The sequence below is a fragment of the Osmerus mordax genome, chromosome 25 (genome assembly GCF_038355195.1).
Source record: "Osmerus mordax isolate fOsmMor3 chromosome 25, fOsmMor3.pri, whole genome shotgun sequence".
NCBI classification, from domain to species: domain Eukaryota; kingdom Metazoa; phylum Chordata; class Actinopteri; order Osmeriformes; family Osmeridae; genus Osmerus; species Osmerus mordax.
Genome location: NC_090074.1, coordinates 9,412,187 through 9,430,186, shown reverse-complemented (window position 1 = coordinate 9,430,186; position 18,000 = coordinate 9,412,187). Strand labels below are relative to the sequence as shown.

At 44.5% G+C, this 18,000-nt stretch overlaps 1 protein-coding gene across 1 annotated transcript; it reads left to right on the top strand.

Annotated features, from left to right (window-relative positions):
- Positions 1-214: 214 nt before the first annotated feature.
- On the top strand, positions 215-17,738 carry LOC136933350 (uncharacterized). The gene is made up of 11 exons (XM_067228662.1): positions 215-233; positions 427-531; positions 888-1,726; positions 4,879-5,115; positions 5,228-5,583; positions 13,228-13,354; positions 14,624-14,721; positions 15,163-15,377; positions 15,478-15,660; positions 16,309-16,444; positions 16,846-17,738. Exons 1-11 carry the CDS (start codon positions 215-217, stop codon positions 16,982-16,984), a joined length of 2,454 nt encoding a protein of 817 aa, XP_067084763.1. The 3' UTR covers positions 16,985-17,738.
- Positions 17,739-18,000: the final 262 nt, after the last annotated feature.

Sequence of the window (18,000 nt, the reverse complement as noted above, 5' to 3'; positions counted from 1 at the left end):
CAGCACAGCAGATATGTGACCTGAACACTGAGGTACAGAGACAGAGAAATGAGTTATCAGTTAAAACCACTGGTGAGTGTTATAATGTGAAGTTTTATTTTCACTATTTCACTCTAAATATGATGCCCACTGAATGGTTGTTTCATCTTGTGTGTTAGAGAGAGGAGAGATCTCAGAAGCAGAACCCAAACTACCAATCAGGAGGAGAGACAGCATGGATCCACCTCTAAACAGTGAGTCCTCAACTGTTAAAACACCTGAATACCCAGTCCATTCTCTATACACTGGTCATGCACCTACAGGAACCTGTCTAACGCTGGGTTCAGTATCATAGTCAGATGACTCTGTTGAGGTGAACATCTGGTATGAATGTCCAGGGTGACCCTCACGTCAGTAGTTTGAGCTGTGTCCTGTGTTGTGTTGCAGTGGGAGAAGAGACCCCAGATACAGACCCACCACTACCACAGGATGAAGGTTCTACTGTGGTCCCTGTAGTCAGGAGGAGACGCAGCATGGATTACCCTCCAGAGAGTGAGTCATCAACTCTGTTACAGACACCTACAAACACCTGAACATCTAACCCATCCTCTACTGTCCTTACATCTTCTATCCTACTGTGTGTCTCATAGTGATTATAGAGTTCAGGTTTATAATCTCAAACATGCTGATACTGCTATGTATACTGCTCTGCAGTGAGGAACTTTTATTATGATTTATTCTGATAGAGATGTTCATTATTACACATTTTTTATTCATGTTATTTTGTATTTTTCAGACATTAATCACAGTTTTAAAACATAGCCAATTGAGTAGTTAATATCAGCTTTGATGTACTTTCCTCTCTAACTAGACCAGTGGTGTGACCATGTCCCTGTGTTGTGTTTCAGTGGGGGGAGAGAGCAGCAGTCCAGACCCTCCAGTGTCTCCCAGTGTGTCTGAGCTGAGACTGGTGCTGCTGGGGAGGACTGGGGCTGGGAGGAGGGCAGCAGGAAACACCATCCTGGGCAGACAGGAGTTTGGGGCCCAGGACAGCCCCTCTGCAGTCACCCAGAGGAGCAGGAGGAGAGAGGGGGACGTGTGTGGGAGACGGCTGGTGCTGGTGGACACTCCAGACTGGTTCTGCCCTGGACTCTCTCTGGAGGAGATGAGACAGGATGTGGGGCTGTGTGTCCGTCTGTCCGCCCCGGGACCCCACGCCTTCCTCCTGGTCGTACCAGTGGAGCCCTCTGAGGGGGAGGAGAGAGGAGCCATGGAGAGAATGGAGGACATGTTTGGAGAGGGTTGTTGGGGACACACTGTCATTCTGTTCACCCATGATGACAGTCTGAGAGAGCAGAGCATGGAGGAGTTTATCCAAACAGGAAGTCAGGAACTCCAGCAGCTTGTAGAGAAATGTGGGAACAGGTACCACGTCCTCAACATGAAGGACAGGGCCCATGGCACTCAGGTCCCAGAGCTGCTGCACCAGGTAGAGGAGATGGTGGCAGGAAACAGAGAGAGCTTCTACAGCAGTCAGACCTACCAGGGGGCAGAGGCCCAGGTCAGAGAGATGGAGGGAAAGATTCAGAGGGAGAGAGAGGAGAAGATGCAGAGGGAGGAGACAGAGAGGAAAGAGAAGTTTGAGACAGAGCTGCAGAACTCTCTGAAGAAGATAGAGGGAGTGATCCAGGAGCACGAGGGAGACATCAGAACACTCAGCCATCGAACATCTGAACTGCAGAGACAGGTGAAGGAAGAGAGGGATGAGGAGAAGAAGAGAGAGCTGGAGAGGGAGCTGAAGAGAGAGACTGACCGGAGAGAGGAGATGGAGAGAAAGCTGGAGAGATTTAGAGAGGAGGGAGAGAATGAGAGGAGGGAGAGGGAGGAGAGACACAGGCAGGAGATGGAGGAGTTCAGGGAGAACTATGAAGGAGAGGCCAGAGTTGAAGCAGAGAGAAACCTGATGAAGGTGGTCCTACCTGAGCTACAGAGGAGCATCATGATCTCACACACTAAGATGCAGAAAGAGTTCAATAGACAGATGCAGGAGATGAATAGAGAGATGCAGGAGAAGAATAGAGAGATAAATAGACTCCAGCATAAAATAATAGATCTCAGTACTAAGTTTTTAGATGAAGTCCATGAAGTCAGTGCATAGAACAAGTCTTACCTTAGGACCAGAGGAGGGGGTGGAGGAAGTGGAAGAGGAGGAAGAAGCTACTGATACAACTCCTTTCTATAGAGGGGATTGAACATCTGACATACTATATTGATACTGTGAGGATGTCTGTAAATATCCTTTTACTCTGTGTATCTGCTGTTAAACTTGTTAAGATCCTGGAGAAATGGTCATTCGGGAATTCTGAAAAAAAAAAAAAGATTTAAGCATTTATATTTTATACTAATCTATTAAATAAATACAAAAGATCCACAGAATGTTTCTTGTGCTTTTTGTTGAACAGTGTTTTCAGAGGAGAATAAGGTGGTTAATGTTCTGGGGGAGAACAAGTCATAAAGAGCATTAGTCCTGTAGTTTCCTCTTCTGAACACTAGAGGGAACTCGAGCATAATTAAACAAGAGTTGTCTATATTGTTAACATATTATGTACATGTATTAAACCCTTATTTAATGAGACGTACAGGAAGTACGTCAGACAGGATCCAGACACACAGATGATTCCTCCACTGTAGATGGGTGGTGACAGTGAAGCTTGGCTCTGTGCAGACAGACGTACAGGGGGCTTCAGGGTCTCTGACCTGACAGGAGACCAGGCCCCACGGAGCACCAAGGACCCTGAACCTCACACTGCTGCTAACACCTGCCCCAGTACTGCTAACACCTGCCCCAGTGCTGCTAACACCTGCCCCAGTGCTGCTAACACCTGCCCCAGTGCTGCTAACACCTGCCCCAGTACTGCTATCACCTGCCCCAGTACTGCTAACACCTGCCCCAGTACTGCTATCACCTGCCCCAGTGCTGCTAACACCTGCCCCAGTACTGCTATCACCTGCCCCAGTACTGCTAACACCTGCCCCAGTACTGCTAACACCTGCCCCAGTACTGCTATCACCTGCCCCAGTGCTGCTAACACCTGCCCCAGTACTGCTAACACCTGCCCCAGACCTTCTAACACCTGCCCCAGTACTGCTAACACCTGCCCCAGTACTGCTATCACCTGCCTCAGTACTGCTAACACCTGCCCCAGACCTTCTAACACCTGCCCCAGTACTGCTATCACCTGCCCCAGTACTGCTAACACCTGCCCCAGTACTGCTAACACCTGCCCCAGTACTGCTAACACCTGCCCCAGTACTTCTAACACCTGCCCCAGTACTGCTAACACCTGCCCCAGTACTGCTAACACCTGCCCCACTGCTGCTAACACCTGCCCCAGTACTGCTATCACCTGCCCCAGTACTGCTAACACCTGCCCCACTGCTGCTAACACCTGCCCCAGTACTGCTAACACCTGCCCCACTGCTGCTAACACCTGCCCCAGTACTGCTAACACCTGCCCCAGTACTGCTATCACCTGCCCCAGTGCTGCTAACACCTGCCCCAGTACTGCTAACACCTGCCCCACTGCTGCTAACACCTGCCCCAGTACTGCTATCACCTGCCCCAGTACTGCTAACACCTGCCCCACTGCTGCTAACACCTGCCCCAGTACTGCTAACACCTGCCCCACTGCTGCTAACACCTGCCCCAGTACTGCTATCACCTGCCCCAGTACTGCTAACACCTGCCCCAGTACTGCTAACACCTGCCCCAGTACTTCTAACACCTGCCCCAGTACTGCTAACACCTGCCCCAGTACTGCTAACACCTACCCCAGTACTTTTAACACCTGCCCCAGTACTGCTAACACCTGCCCCAGTGCTTCTAACACCTGCCCCAGTACTGCTAACACCTGCCCCAGTACTGCTAACACCTGCCCCAGTGCTTCTAACACCTGCCCCAGTACTGCTTACTCCTGCCCCAGTACTGCTAACACCTGCCCCAGTGCTTCTAACACCTGCCCCAGTACTGCTTACACCTGCCCCAGTACTGCTTACCCCCATCTAGGGCAGTCTGACCCTCTGACCCTCTTTCTCGCACCAGCGTACAGACCCGCGTTTAAGAGATCTGTGCACACAGTGAAACTAATAAAACTGTGGCGTGCTACTGCGATTCCACAACTGCAAGACTGTTTTCAGCGCACTGACTGGGCCCTTTTTTCACAGCAGAGTCTTGAGGGCTACACTTGCACTGTTCTGCACTACATTAAGACCTGCATTGACAATGTCACTGTTGAGAGACAGGTCAAACGCTTTCACAACAACAAACCATGGATGAACAGAGCGGTCAAGCTGCTGCTGAAAAACCGTGATAAAGCCTTCAGGTCTGGGACATGGAAGTATACAGCACTGCCAGATCCAACTTAAAGACAGGCATCAAGGAAGCAAAAGCGGCCTAGAGGAGGAAGATTGAGGGACACTTCAACGCTCGACCATTTCTTTGCGCGCTTTGAGGCAAACGGGACCAGGACTGAGTTAACATCAGCCACACCATTACCACTCTTGCCCACAGATGCCCTGACATTCTCTCTGAACACAGAGAAGGTCAGGAGGGCATTTCTTGGTGTGAACCCCAGGAAGGCTGCCGGCCCTGAGAGAGTGTTGAGGGACTGTGCCGACCAGCTGGCTGAGGTATTTACCTCCATCTTCAACCTCTCTCTGTCTACTTGCTCCATCCCCAAGAGCCTCATATCAGCCACCATTGTGCCCATTCCAAAACAATCCGCTGTAAGTAGCCTCAATGACTATAGACCAGTCGCCCTCACTTCCACGGTTATGAAGTGCTTTGAAAGACTGCTGCTAAATCACATAAAAGCCTCCCTCCCCTCCACACTGGATCAGCACCAGTTCGCCTATAAAGCAAACAGGTCAACCTCGGATGGCATCAACTCAGCCCTGCACTGTGTGCTGACCCACCTTGAACATCCTGGCACCTACGCAAGACTGTCGTTTGGGGACTTGAGCTCTGCATTCAACTGCATCATCCCCGGAAGACTGGTGTCCAAGCTACACAGCCTGGGCATCAGCACTAACATCTGCAGATGGATCCACGACTTCTTAACAGACCGTCCCCAGTCAGTTGGGCTGGGCTCCCAACTTTCCTCTGTCCTCACACTCAGCACTGGGGCCCCCCAGGGTCGTGTGTTGAGTCCCCTGTTATACACCTTATACTCTCACGACTGCACCCCAGTTCATGTCCAATATTTGGATCAAGTTTGCGGATGACACCACTGTGGTAGGACTTATTCACAACAATGATGAGTCCGCCTACAGGGATGAAATCCCCAAACTCTCCACCTGGTGCTCCACCAACAACCTGTCTTTCAACACCTTTAAGACCAAAGAAGTGGTGGTAGACTTCCGTAGGAAGAGGACTGACCTTGCCCAGGTCTACATCAATGGGGACACTGCGGAGAGGGTTAAGGACTTCAGATTCCTGGGGACACACATCTCACAGGACATCACCTGGGCAACCAACACCACAGGACATCACCTCTGCAACCAACACCACAGGACATCACCTGGACAACCAACACCACAGCCCTTGTGAAGAAAGCACAGCAGCGGCTGTACTTTCTCAGGTCACTCAACAAAACCAACCTCCCCCAGAAGCTGCTTTTATCCTTTTACAACTGTTCTGTCCAAAGTATCATTTTGCACGACATTCTGGTTTAGCTGCTGCACCGCTGATGACAAAAAGGCGCTGGACAGAGTCAGGAAATCAGCACAATACATAATTCACACAAATCTCCCCTCACTTACTGATATAGTATATGACACCAGATGCCTGCAGCGGGCAAAACATATAATTAAGGATTGTTCCCAACCAGGTCACAACCTCTTCACTCTGCTGCCATCTGGAAGGCGTTACAGATCTTTCCTGGGGTCGCACTTCCAGGCTTTTGAATATTTTTTATCCAAGTGCCATAAAACACCTGAACTCATGACCCATAGGGACCGCACTGCACTTTATAGACTATGTCTTCTTTTTGCTACTTATCCATTTTTATAATGGATTTACTTATTTATTCATTTACTTATTTGTTCATATTGCTTAGGTCTCTTTTTTATGTCTTAATTCATGTTTTACTAAATTGTCCTGTCGTACTATGTGTCACCACCAGGAGAAGTGCAATTTAATTTCGTTGTTATATGCAATGACTAAAGGCATTCATTCTAACTACTGCCCCAGTACTTCAAACAACTACCCCAATACTTCTAACTCCTGCCCCAGGGCTTTTAACAACTCTCTCTTGCAACCGGTGCAGGCTGAGGAGAGTTACTGGGAGGAGCATGGCTCACTGAAGAGAACACGCCCCCTTCTAATCTTCAATTTGGACGCCTTTGTTTTTTAAACGCATGTATGTGTGGGAGTCAGGTAACTGAGCAGTTAGGGATTCGGGCTGGTAATCTGAAGGTTGCCAGTTTGATTCCCGGCCGTGCCAAATGACGTTGTGTCCTTGGGCCAGGCACTTCACCCTACTTGCCTCGGGGAGAATGTCCCTGTACTTACTGTAAGTCGCTCTGTGTAAGAGTGTCTGCTAAATGACTCAATTTAAATGTAAATGTGCTTAAATCGTCCCAAGGCCTCCGACTCTGCCTGCATGTTACACATGATATGATGTTTGAATGTATCATTAAAATGTTGCATATTTTGGTATTATCATTTACATTTAATTTAGCAGACTTTTATACAAAGCGACATATAATAGAGCATGTATGAAGTGCTGCAGATAATCAAGGACCAGAAGTGCCTGGTTGTAACAGTTTTACTGTAGTTGATGCCAAGGAACAGTTCAGTCAAGACAATCAAGTATTAGATTTGAGCATTTATTGACCATGACATGGACATAGGTTTGACTTTGGATAATCTAAGGGAAGCACTCCCTGCCTCCGCGATGCGACACATACATACATGACATATGAGGCAGGGAGCAATAGAGACATAATCCCCCTGACGGATAGGACATACAGACAGCAAGGGGGAGAAGGCGATGGTGGAGGGCGGCAGCAGCACCGATCATACAACAACCGGGGTGAGTGTGTGCGTATCCGCGCGGCCTTTAAATGCCGTCTTATCGGACGTGGCCCAATGGGCTTGTGCTGCTAACACACGTGTGGTAGTGAGCGGATGACGGGCGCTGCCCGATTGCCATGCCTGAACTAGCTTCCCTCATTCTGTGTATAAACTTAAACATAACCTAGGTGTGTATGTCTGGGCCTAACAGACCTAACTAGAGAGGGTACAATTTCTGGGGAAATTGTAGGGTGTGCTTGCTTGCGTCGGTTGCACAGGGGTCCGTTTTTGAATTACATTTTTACAACTGATATTTCTGTATATTTTATATAAAAATGCATACTTATTATTTATAAAGATTACATTTTTTTTGCTGCTCATTTACAACTGAAAATACGAGTGAAGTGTAGAATGAAATAGATGTCTTCTCATTTCCCCTGCAAGAGGCAGCCTCATCGTTGAATCAAAACGAATAAATTTGGCAGACCGGTGTACAAATTGACCTAATCTCTATGACTTAAACGTCATTTTAAGTTTTTCCCGTCTCATGATATTTTCAGGCATTTAGCCTACTCTTTGCATTCATTCATTAATAAAGAACCCCCTTTGAAGATTGTTCTACGACGTTACCCGGCAATAGAAGATGGAATCGCGATTCAAACAGTACCATCTGCTAACTGAAAATATGCCCCCAAAAACGTAAATAAGCTTGACATTTATTTAGTGGAAAATCGCTCATTCATAAAAAGCTCACTGGTAGTGATCATTGTCAGTAACAACGCAAAATGCGATATAGCCCTGCGTGGAGAAGCTGCCCCGGTAAATTGTACTACTACGGTACAGTACTAGACTACTGCCGTGTTCGTCTTGGTAGCGATTGCGTTGGTTGAATTGGATTTAACGTTCCGCTGTAAGGTTTAAGCTGAAATTAATTATTTTCATGAACAGATTGACAACGTTTAGGCTGTGGCAATGAAGTTCAGGTTAGTCGTTAGATAGACTTTTTATTTAAGTAAGGGGAGTGCCGAACATGTTCTGTCGCCGTTTGACTTCTTAAACAGCTGTGTAGTGTAGATGTTTTTGTAGTGTCTCGCGTAAGCTACAGCGTTGCAGTGAGCTACACTGGTTTGAAACCACAGGTAATGGTAATTTCACCAACAAATCGTTTTCTAATGTCAGAATAAATCCTACAACGAAAATGTATATGTGAGGAATGTTTATTTTAAGGATTGAAAACAGATAACGCTACATCATAGACCACTGTAGTATGTGTTGCCCGGGAAACACAGGCTAATGTCATGATGCTAATACTTCAGTGAAATAGTAGACTACTGTTTCCGAAAGTAGATGTACTTCCTTAATAATATCAGTTTATATTGTACATTACACATCACAATTGTGTGTCATATCACAAAGTAAAATGAGTAAATAGTTATCACCCTGGCCTCTTTTCTTGTGGCGTTTCTGCAGCTGCCTTGCAGTAAAGCTATAGTTAGCCTAGCTATCCCCCAAGTTAACTGATGCTAAACGAATGTTCTGGCAAAGGTAGTCACGCGTGTTTTCGTGACGTTAGTGACGCAGTGACGTTAGTAACGTCAGTGACTGTGGCTAGCAAATTAGCCACCGTTAGCTTCACTTTTCGCCACAAAAACTTAACTGAAGCTTAAACCATGCAACGGAACGTAAATTCCAATAGAAGCAACGCAATCGCTACCAAGACGAAACTTTTGACACCTACGTTGTCTATGTAGGCCAAATATTGACTGAGTTTTAGGGGGGCAAAAAGAAATAAAAATAATAATAATAACTAGAGAGTATACAATTTCTGGGGAAATTGTAGGGTGTGCTTGCTTGCGTCGGTTGCACAGGGGTCTGTATATTTTATATAAAAATGCATCGGGCTATACTATTTATAAAGATTACATAGATTTAAAAGCATCTTTTTTTTGCTGCTCATTTACAACTAAAAATACGAGTGAAGTGTAGAATGAAATATGATGTCTTCTCATTTCCCCTGCAAGAGGCAGCTGACAGGCTGAATCAAAACGAATACATTTGGCAGACCGGTGTAAAAATGGACCTAATCTCTATGACTTAAACGTCATTTTAAGTTTTTCCCTTCTCGTGATATTTTCAGGCATGTAGCCTACTCATTGCATTCATAAAGAACCCCCTTTGAAGATTATTCTACGAGTTACCCGGCAGTAGAAGATGGAATCGCGATTCAGACAGTCCCATCTGCTAACTGAAAATATGCCCCCCAAAACGTAAATAAGCTTGACATTTATTTAGTGGAAAATCGCTCATTCATAAAAAGCTCACTGGTAGCGATCATTGTCAGTAACAACGCAAAATGCGATATAGCCCTGTGTGGAGAAGCTGCCCCGGTAAATTCTACTACTACAGTACAGTACTAGACTACTGCTGTGTTCGTCTTGGTAGCGATTGCGTTGGTTGAATTCGATTTAACGTTCCGTTGTACGGTTTAGGCTGAAATTAATTATTTTCATGAACAGATTGACAAAGTTTAGGCTGTGGCAATGAAGTTCAGGTTAGTAGTCAGATTGTTTCAACTATTGAAAGACTTTTGAGTAAGGGGAGTGCCGAACATGTTCTGTCGCCGTTTGACTTGAACAGCTGAGGAGTTTTTGTTAGCTACTCACACTATTGTCTCGGGTAGGCTACAGCGTTGCAGTGAGCTACACTGGTTTGAAACCACAGGTAATGGTAATTTCACCAACAAATCGTTTACTAATGTCAGAATAAATCATACAACGAAAATGTATATGTGAGGAATGTTTATTTTAACGATTGAAAACAGATACATCATAGACCACTGTAGTATGTGTTGCCCGGGCAACACAGGCTAATGTCATGATGCTAATACTTCAGTGAAATAGTAGACTACTGTTTCCGAAAGTAGATGTACTTCCTTAATAATATCAGCTTATATTGTACATTACACATCACAATTGTGTGTCATATCACAAAGTAAAATGAGTAAATAGTCATCACCCTGGCCTCTTTTCTTGTGGCGTTTCTGCAGCTGCCTTGCAGTAAAGCTAAAGTTAGCCTAGCTATCCCCCTAGTTAACAGATGCGAAACGAATGTTCTGCCAAAGGTAGTCACGCGTGTTTTCGTGACGTTAGTGACGCAGTGACGTTAGTAACGTCAGTGACTGTGGCTAGCAAATTAGCCACCGTTAGCTTCACTTTTCGCCACAAAAACTTAACTGAAGCCGAAACCATGCAACGGAACGTAAATTCCAATAGAAGCAACTCAATCGCTACCAAGACGAAACTTTTGACACCTACGTTGTCTATGTAGGCCAAATATTGGCTGAGTTTTAGGGGGGCAAAAAGAATAATAATAATAATATATATGTGAGAGAACAAAGGTTGTGCTCTCGCCGAAGGCTTGAGCACACCCAACTAGAGAGGGTACAATTTCTGGGGAAATTGTAGGGTGTGCTTGCTTGCGTCGGTTGCACAGGGGTCCGTTTTTGAATGACATTTTTACAACTGATTTCTGTATATTTTATATGAAAATGCATACTTATTATTTATAAAGATTAAATAGATTTAAAAGCATTTTTTTTTTGCTGCTCATTAACAACTGAAAATACGAGTGAAGTGTAGAATTAAATAGATGTCTTCTCATTTCCCCTGCAAGAGGCAGCCTCATCGTTGAATCAAAACGAATACATTTGGCAGACCGGTGTAAAAATGGACCTAATCTCTATGACTTAAACGTCATTTTAAGTTTTTCCCTTCTCGTGATATTTTCAGGCATGTAGCCTACTCATTGCATTCATAAAGAACCCCCTTTGAAGATTATTCTACGAGTTACCCGGCAGTAGAAGATGGAATCGCGATTCAGACAGTCCCATCTGCTAACTGAAAATATGCCCCCCAAAACGTAAATAAGCTTGACATTTATTTAGTGGAAAATCGCTCATTCATAAAAAGCTCACTGGTAGCGATCATTGTCAGTAACAACGCAAAATGCGATATAGCCCTGTGTGGAGAAGCTGCCCCGGTAAATTCTACTACTACAGTACAGTACTAGACTACTGCTGTGTTCGTCTTGGTAGCGATTGCGTTGGTTGAATTCGATTTAACGTTCCGTTGTACGGTTTAGGCTGAAATTAATTATTTTCATGAACAGATTGACAAAGTTTAGGCTGTGGCAATGAAGTTCAGGTTAGTAGTCAGATTGTTTCAACTATTGAAAGACTTTTGAGTAAGGGGAGTGCCGAACATGTTCTGTAGCCGTTTGACTTGAACAGCTGAGGAGTTTTTGTTAGCTACTCACACTATTGTCTCGGGTAGGCTACAGCGTTGCAGTGAGCTACACTGGTTTGAAACCACAGGTAATGGTAATTTCACCAACAAATCGTTTACTAATGTCAGAATAAATCATACAACGAAAATGTATATGTGAGGAATGTTTATTTTAACGATTGAAAACAGATACATCATAGACCACTGTAGTATGTGTTGCCCGGGCAACACAGGCTAATGTCATGATGCTAATACTTCAGTGAAATAGTAGACTACTGTTTCCGAAAGTAGATGTACTTCCTTAATAATATCAGCTTATATTGTACATTACACATCACAATTGTGTGTCATATCACAAAGTAAAATGAGTAAATAGTTATCACCCTGGCCTCTTTTCTTGTGGCGTTTCTGCAGCTGCCTTGCAGTAAAGCTATAGTTAGCCTAGCTATCCCCCAAGTTAACAGATGCGAAACGACGTTTGTGACGCAGTGACGTTAGTAACGTCAGTGACTGTGGCTAGCAAATTAGCCACCGTTAGCTTCACTTTTCGCCACAAAAACTTCACTTAAGCCTAAACCATGCAACGGAACGTAAATTCCAATAGAAGCAACTCAATCGATACCAAGACTAAACTTTTGACACCTACGTTGTCCATGTAGGCCAAATATTGACTGAGTTTTAGGGGGGCAAGAATAATAATAATAATAATAATATATATGTGAGAGAACAAAGGTTGTGCTCTCGCCGAAGGCTTGAGCACACCCAATTAAGAAAACACATGCAAATAGACAAAACACAAACCAAAAACGCTGCATCCAGTTTTCACAACGACAGTTGTCCAAGGCATCTAGGGGGAGCGCTAAATGGAACAGCTTGAATTTCGTCCCCACGGAGCGAGAGAGAGAGAGAACATATGAGAAGTTTGAAATAAAAAATCTCCTTCGGCAGTATAAAAAAAAACTTTTAGCACAGAATACACAAAAGTCGGTTGTGTCAATAAGTAAACCCATCCCAACATTGAAAATAACTAGGGCTGTCAAGTGATTCAAATATTTAATCGCGATTAATCGCATTATTTCATATAGTTAATCGCAAATGTATTCAATTGATTTAATCTGTTCAAGTTTTACCCCAATAAAAGATTGGGGGATAGATTGGGGGTGGACTTAACTTCAAATAACTGGAGGATAACAAGAGGAAATTGTGAGGGAGTTTTATTCACTAAAAGATAGGCTGTACAATATTGAACATACACATTGTTATATATTTAGGAAATGTAATGTCAAATTTAACATTGTCAAGTGTTGTCTGCTTTATATTACCGCAGCAAACGCTGCTGCTGTTGCTGCTAACACTGCTGCTGCTAGCTGTGTGCTTTGCTTGCATGTGATGTTTTAGGCTGGAAGTAGGCCTACTCCGGTGATAACTAAACTCAGCCTGACAATCAGTAAACAGGGTGCATTTGGGCGCATAGAACAGCACCCGGGCCATTTTCAGCCCAACCAATGTTACATACCTTATTCGGAGATCTTAAGGAACAGTGTGAATTAGCCTATAAAATCAGTAAATTACCCTTTTAAGGAAAGTTATAAGCAAGTCAGGCCTGAGCTCTCCTCTCGTGCTGCCGCATGGCCCACATGTTCGACTTCTGACACCTGTACACCTGCCTGTATTTTGTTCCTGATTTTGCCTGTCATTTTTAATTCAGTGTTTGGTTTTTAAACTCTTGCCTGTCTTTGGATTCCGAGCCTGCCTGCTGTCTTTATACCAGTTTGCTATGTGAATTACACTGTATCTACATGTCATACTGAGCACATTGTGTATTCTTGTGTGGTTCTTTTAATTTGGAATCGATGTTGTTGAGCCTTTATCTTCTGTTCCTTTGTCCAGGTTCATCCCAGAGTCCCCCCGGTGGCTGCTCTCTCAGGGCAGAGTGGAGGAAGCTGAGGCCATACTGAGGAGAGCTGCCAGACAGAACCGAGTTCAGGCTCCTGACATCATCTTTCAGCCTCCGCAGGTCAGTCTAGCTGCTCGCTCAGTCCTGATCAGTCCAGGGGTCGCACAGTGGTCAGCGATTGGTCGCAGTTAGAGACCACTTTCATCGGATAGCACATCCATCTGGATGAAAAGGAGAGAGGGAGAGAGTTGAACAGACAGAAAGAGAAACATAGGAAGAGAGAAACTAGGATTGAAAGAGTCAGAGAGGGACTAAGAGGGTGTACGAGAGAAAGAGGGAAAGGGAGAGAGTGAAAAAGACAGAGGGCAACAAAGACATACTTAGTAATGGATGAGGGAGAGATGGATGGTTGGAGAGAAAGAGAAAGAAAGATTGGACTCCTGCCAAGGCTTACACTGACCAACAACAAATCCCCTTCTTTCACTGGAAGTGCACGTTGGTTAGTTAGTGTGTTCCCTGCAGCCTGGTCCTCCATGATAAGCAATGCCTCTGACAGGAACAGCATCCAGCACTTTGCAATTAGACAGGAACCCTGTGAAGCAGGAATGTCGAAGTTTAGTGAGCTGAGCACAGAGAACCTCGCAACTCGCCTACAGGCCTACAAAGGTTTCCATGTTCAGTTTGTAACTGTTCTGACTGATTTAACATGTTATGTTGTTGTTGAGATATCATTTTTGCACTGTATTTGAGATGTCGCACAAATGCACTGTACCTGGTAAATACAGACCGTTCCTTGACTCTCACCACCAAAATACTGCTACAACTATACACTTCTGATCCTGATGACTTTATGCTGTACTTTCTATATTAACTACTTGCATGTCACTTTCGGTTAAACAATTTTTAAAGTAAATATTTACGTTTACATTAAGGACAGCTCTGAATAAGAAGCTGTTTTTTCTTCTGTCTAATAACCAGTCTTTCAGTGATGTTGAGTACATTAGGAGAAAAGAAGAATGGATGGCTGAATGGAGGGTTTAGGCAGGGAGGGACAATGGATGGAGGTAGATGATGGATGGAGAGAGAGAAAAAATAAAGATTGAAAGAAGGAACAAAGAATAGTCAGAAGAAAGGAAGCACAGAAGACAGGAGGGAATGAAGGATGCAGTTTAGGAACAACAGGGCCGCCATTTTGTTCGCAGTGCACCTGCCCTAGGTGATCTCTGACCCAAAGTTGGAGGTGTTAGTTCCACTATGTCCACACAGCTGGCTGGCTGTTGACATATTGGCGCCCACCCTCCTCTCATTTGAAACACAATTATCTCGGAGTCCTGTACGTGTGTGTGTGGTTGTGTGTGTGCATTTGTGCGTATATGTGTGTGTGTTTAGATGGAGCTGGCGTCTGGGAAGTTAGAAACCTACAACATCTGTGACCTGTTGCGTTCTAGAAACATCTGTTGGGTCTCAGTCACCCTGTGGATTGTCTGGTGAGTCCCTCAGATGCCCCTCAGACGCCCGAGTCGCCGGCAACAAACACAGAGCACCCAGATGTTCCTGGAGCCTCAGCCTTAGCCTGGTCCCAGCCTCAGCTTCCAGACTTCTCTACCCCTAGCCCTGGCCTCAGCTTTTCCCAGACTTCTTTACCCCTAGCCTCAGGCCTGTTCCATACTTGACCTCCAGACCAATCTAGCCCTAGCCCTAGTGTTACTCTCAGCCATAGCTCTAACTCTACCCAAGCCTCAGCCCCAACCTCCAAACCCAGCCTGTAACATAGTCACACAGCCCTCTCTCCCTTTTATCTCGGACCACCCTTACCAACCCCCCCTTCATCCCTCTATCCCTTACCTACCCCCTTCATCCCTCCATCCATCACCTTCACACCCTTCATCCCTTTATCCCTTACCAACCCCCCTTTCGTCTCTGTCTAGGACTGTCATGTCCATCGGCTACTTTGCCCTGTCCCTCAACACGTCCAACCTTCATGGCAGCTCCTACCTCAACTGCTTTGTGTCGGCGACCATCGAGGTACCGGCCTACCTGCTGGCCTGGCTCCTGTTCCGCTTCTGCGGACGACGGCCTTCCCTCTGCTGGACACAGTTCCTGGGAGGAGTGATGTTGTTTTTTACCCACCTCCTACCTCCAGGTGAGACTACCCTTGAGTCACAGCTCATAGCTCCAGGTCTCAGACTCCACACCTGATCTCATCCCCACGTTGGCCTTTCTCTCTGTAATCTGTTCTTCAGGCCAGAGCTGGATTTCCACAACTCTGGAAATGTTCGGGAAGTATGGCGTGACGGTGGCTTTTTCCATCTTGTACGCCTTCACAGCGGAGCTCTACCCCACTGTCCTGAGAAACACAGCCGTGGGGGTGTGCTCCATGGCATCCCGCATTGGCAGCATCTCAGCGCCGTACTTCATATACCTGGGTTGGTTGTAGAATGTTCTGTTCTGTCTGTTGTGGACAACCACAATTCCGAAAAAAGTTGGGACAGTATGGAAAATGCTAATAAAAACAGAGTTTGTATTTGTTTTAAAGTGATTTGTAAATGTAGTTTGTTTAAATACTTTTTGTATTTAAACAAAAAAATATATAAAGACTATGTATTTTATGTGTTACCTTATCAGCTGCATAGTTTTAGGTAAATGTTTATTTTGATATTGATGCATGCAACACATTCCAAACAAGTTGGGACAGGAGCCATTCAGGACTAATAGCAATGTGACAAGTTGATTTACAAAGGTGATGTGAAACAGGTGAGGCAATCATGTAATCATAGTATATAAGGAGATTCCAAAAAAGGCTCTCTTGTAAAAGGGTGGGTTATATCCTGTCACCTGAAAGGGGTTGCAGAATGTTCTATCTTTTGACAGTTTCCAAAAAAATAATAGTGATTAGTGTTTCTTTTGTAGAATCATTTCTTCTACTTTTACTTTGTATGTCTACTTTGCATGTCTCTTTTTCTCCTTCTCTCTCGCCTCTCTTTTCCTTTTCGTCTCTCTCTCCCTCCTCCTTGTCCATCTATTGTTGTTCTGATCTATATCTGGGTTTTCTTCTCTCTCACACTGTGTTTCAGGGGAGTACTCCAAGTCCCTTCCCAACATCCTGATAGGTGGTCTGACCATTCTGTCCGGACTGCTCAGTCTGCTGCTGCCAGAGAGCCACGGCGTGCCTCTTCCCGACACCGTCGACCACATGCAGAGCTTCCCTGGGTAGGAGGAAAACGGCATCCACTGGCTGAATACAGTAACTGCAGGATGGGCACTAAATCTTTATTTTATGAATGGATCTTCTCACTCCCCCTGCTGTTGAACTTCTGTAACTGTGTTTCAGTGTCTCCTTTATAAAGATTCAGAGAAATAATTCAGATCTTATTTAAGTACTTTCAGAAATTATTTAAGTACTTTAACCACTGCAGAGGTTTAGTTCCTAACATGATTACAGTCCATCTGTGGATTAAATATCGCTCTGGATAAGAGCGTCCGCTAAATGACTAAATGTAAATAAGTACATCAGGAAACACTTGATGCCATGAGTCTCCAGTGTCTCAAAGCCAGCTTTTGAAGAGTGTTTTAGCCAAGTGTTCAAAACAAAATCCCTCTCCTTCTCATAGGTGTAAAAAGCGAAAGGTGTGTAAATGCACCTGTCCATCAGGAGAGGAGGACGAGCGAGCCATGGAGATGTCGCGACAGTTAACACTCAAAAGCCCCTCATCAGCTGACCCATGTATTTATCTGTCACATGATCTCTGAACATACTGTTAGCTATAGTGTGAATCTCTATGGTCGCTTAGCAGATGGTTGACTAACTAGCTCTGTTTTTGTCTGTCTAATCTATCCATCCAGTAGAGAACACTTATGTTCACTTATAATTGACAGTAAAGTGGTTTCTTTGTTTACCTCACTCCCAAATGACAGAAAATGAAATAGAATACAGTGTCTTTATTTCAAAGACATGACACTAATATCTATATATTGGAATAGTACATATCAAATCATATGTAACATAGATAATATATATTTGAATGTTTATGGTGATAGGCTTTATGGAAGCCTAACATAGTAGAAACAGTTGCATCAAAACAATTGTGTAAAAATGGTCCTAACCTATATTAGGCCTATGACTTAAACTTACCCTCAAGTTTTTTCCTTCTAGGGATATTTTTTTTAAAACATTTTCTCATTGCATTTATTAATAAAGAACCCCCTTTGAAACCAGCTGATTCTAACAACGTTGTCACTGGTAGTATCTTCCTTGGAATCTAGTACCACCTTCAAACTGAAAATATGCCCCCCAAAGCTTGTATAAGCTTTCAAGCTTATAAGCTTGAAATGTATTTCTGGAAAACTGGCAAATACAACAAGCTTTGGAAGGGCGTACACAAATAGAGGGTGTTAATATCACAGCCTGGAAACATAGCTAGCTACATGTTATCATCCTGGACTTGGCCTGTAGCCCTTCTGCAGCTGTTTTGAAGTTTTAGGTAGCTATCTCCCAGAAGTTAAAGAGCTGATAAACTAATGTTCTACTATGGGTAATCACGCATGAGTTTGTGACGGTGTGACGTTAGTGACTGTTGCTAGCTTGTTAGCCACCATTAGCTTCACTTTTCTCCACAAAAGCTAAAATGATGCCTAAACCGTCAAAAGGAACATTCGTGCGAATACAAGCAACGCAATCGGGACCAAGACGAACATTTTGACACCGACATTGTCTATCTAGTGCAAAGATTTACGAAGAATATAGCTTCTGCCTTGCCAAAGGCAAG

Bases quoted from the DNA above. Each gene is read 5' to 3' on its own strand.
- LOC136933350 (XM_067228662.1), top strand. The intron at 5,116-5,227 runs GTTGGGCTGGGC...ACTGCACCCCAG, and splicing joins TAACAGACCGTCCCCAGTCA to TTCATGTCCAATATTTGGAT. The intron at 16,445-16,845 runs GTAGGAGGAAAA...TCCTTCTCATAG, and splicing joins CACATGCAGAGCTTCCCTGG to GTGTAAAAAGCGAAAGGTGT.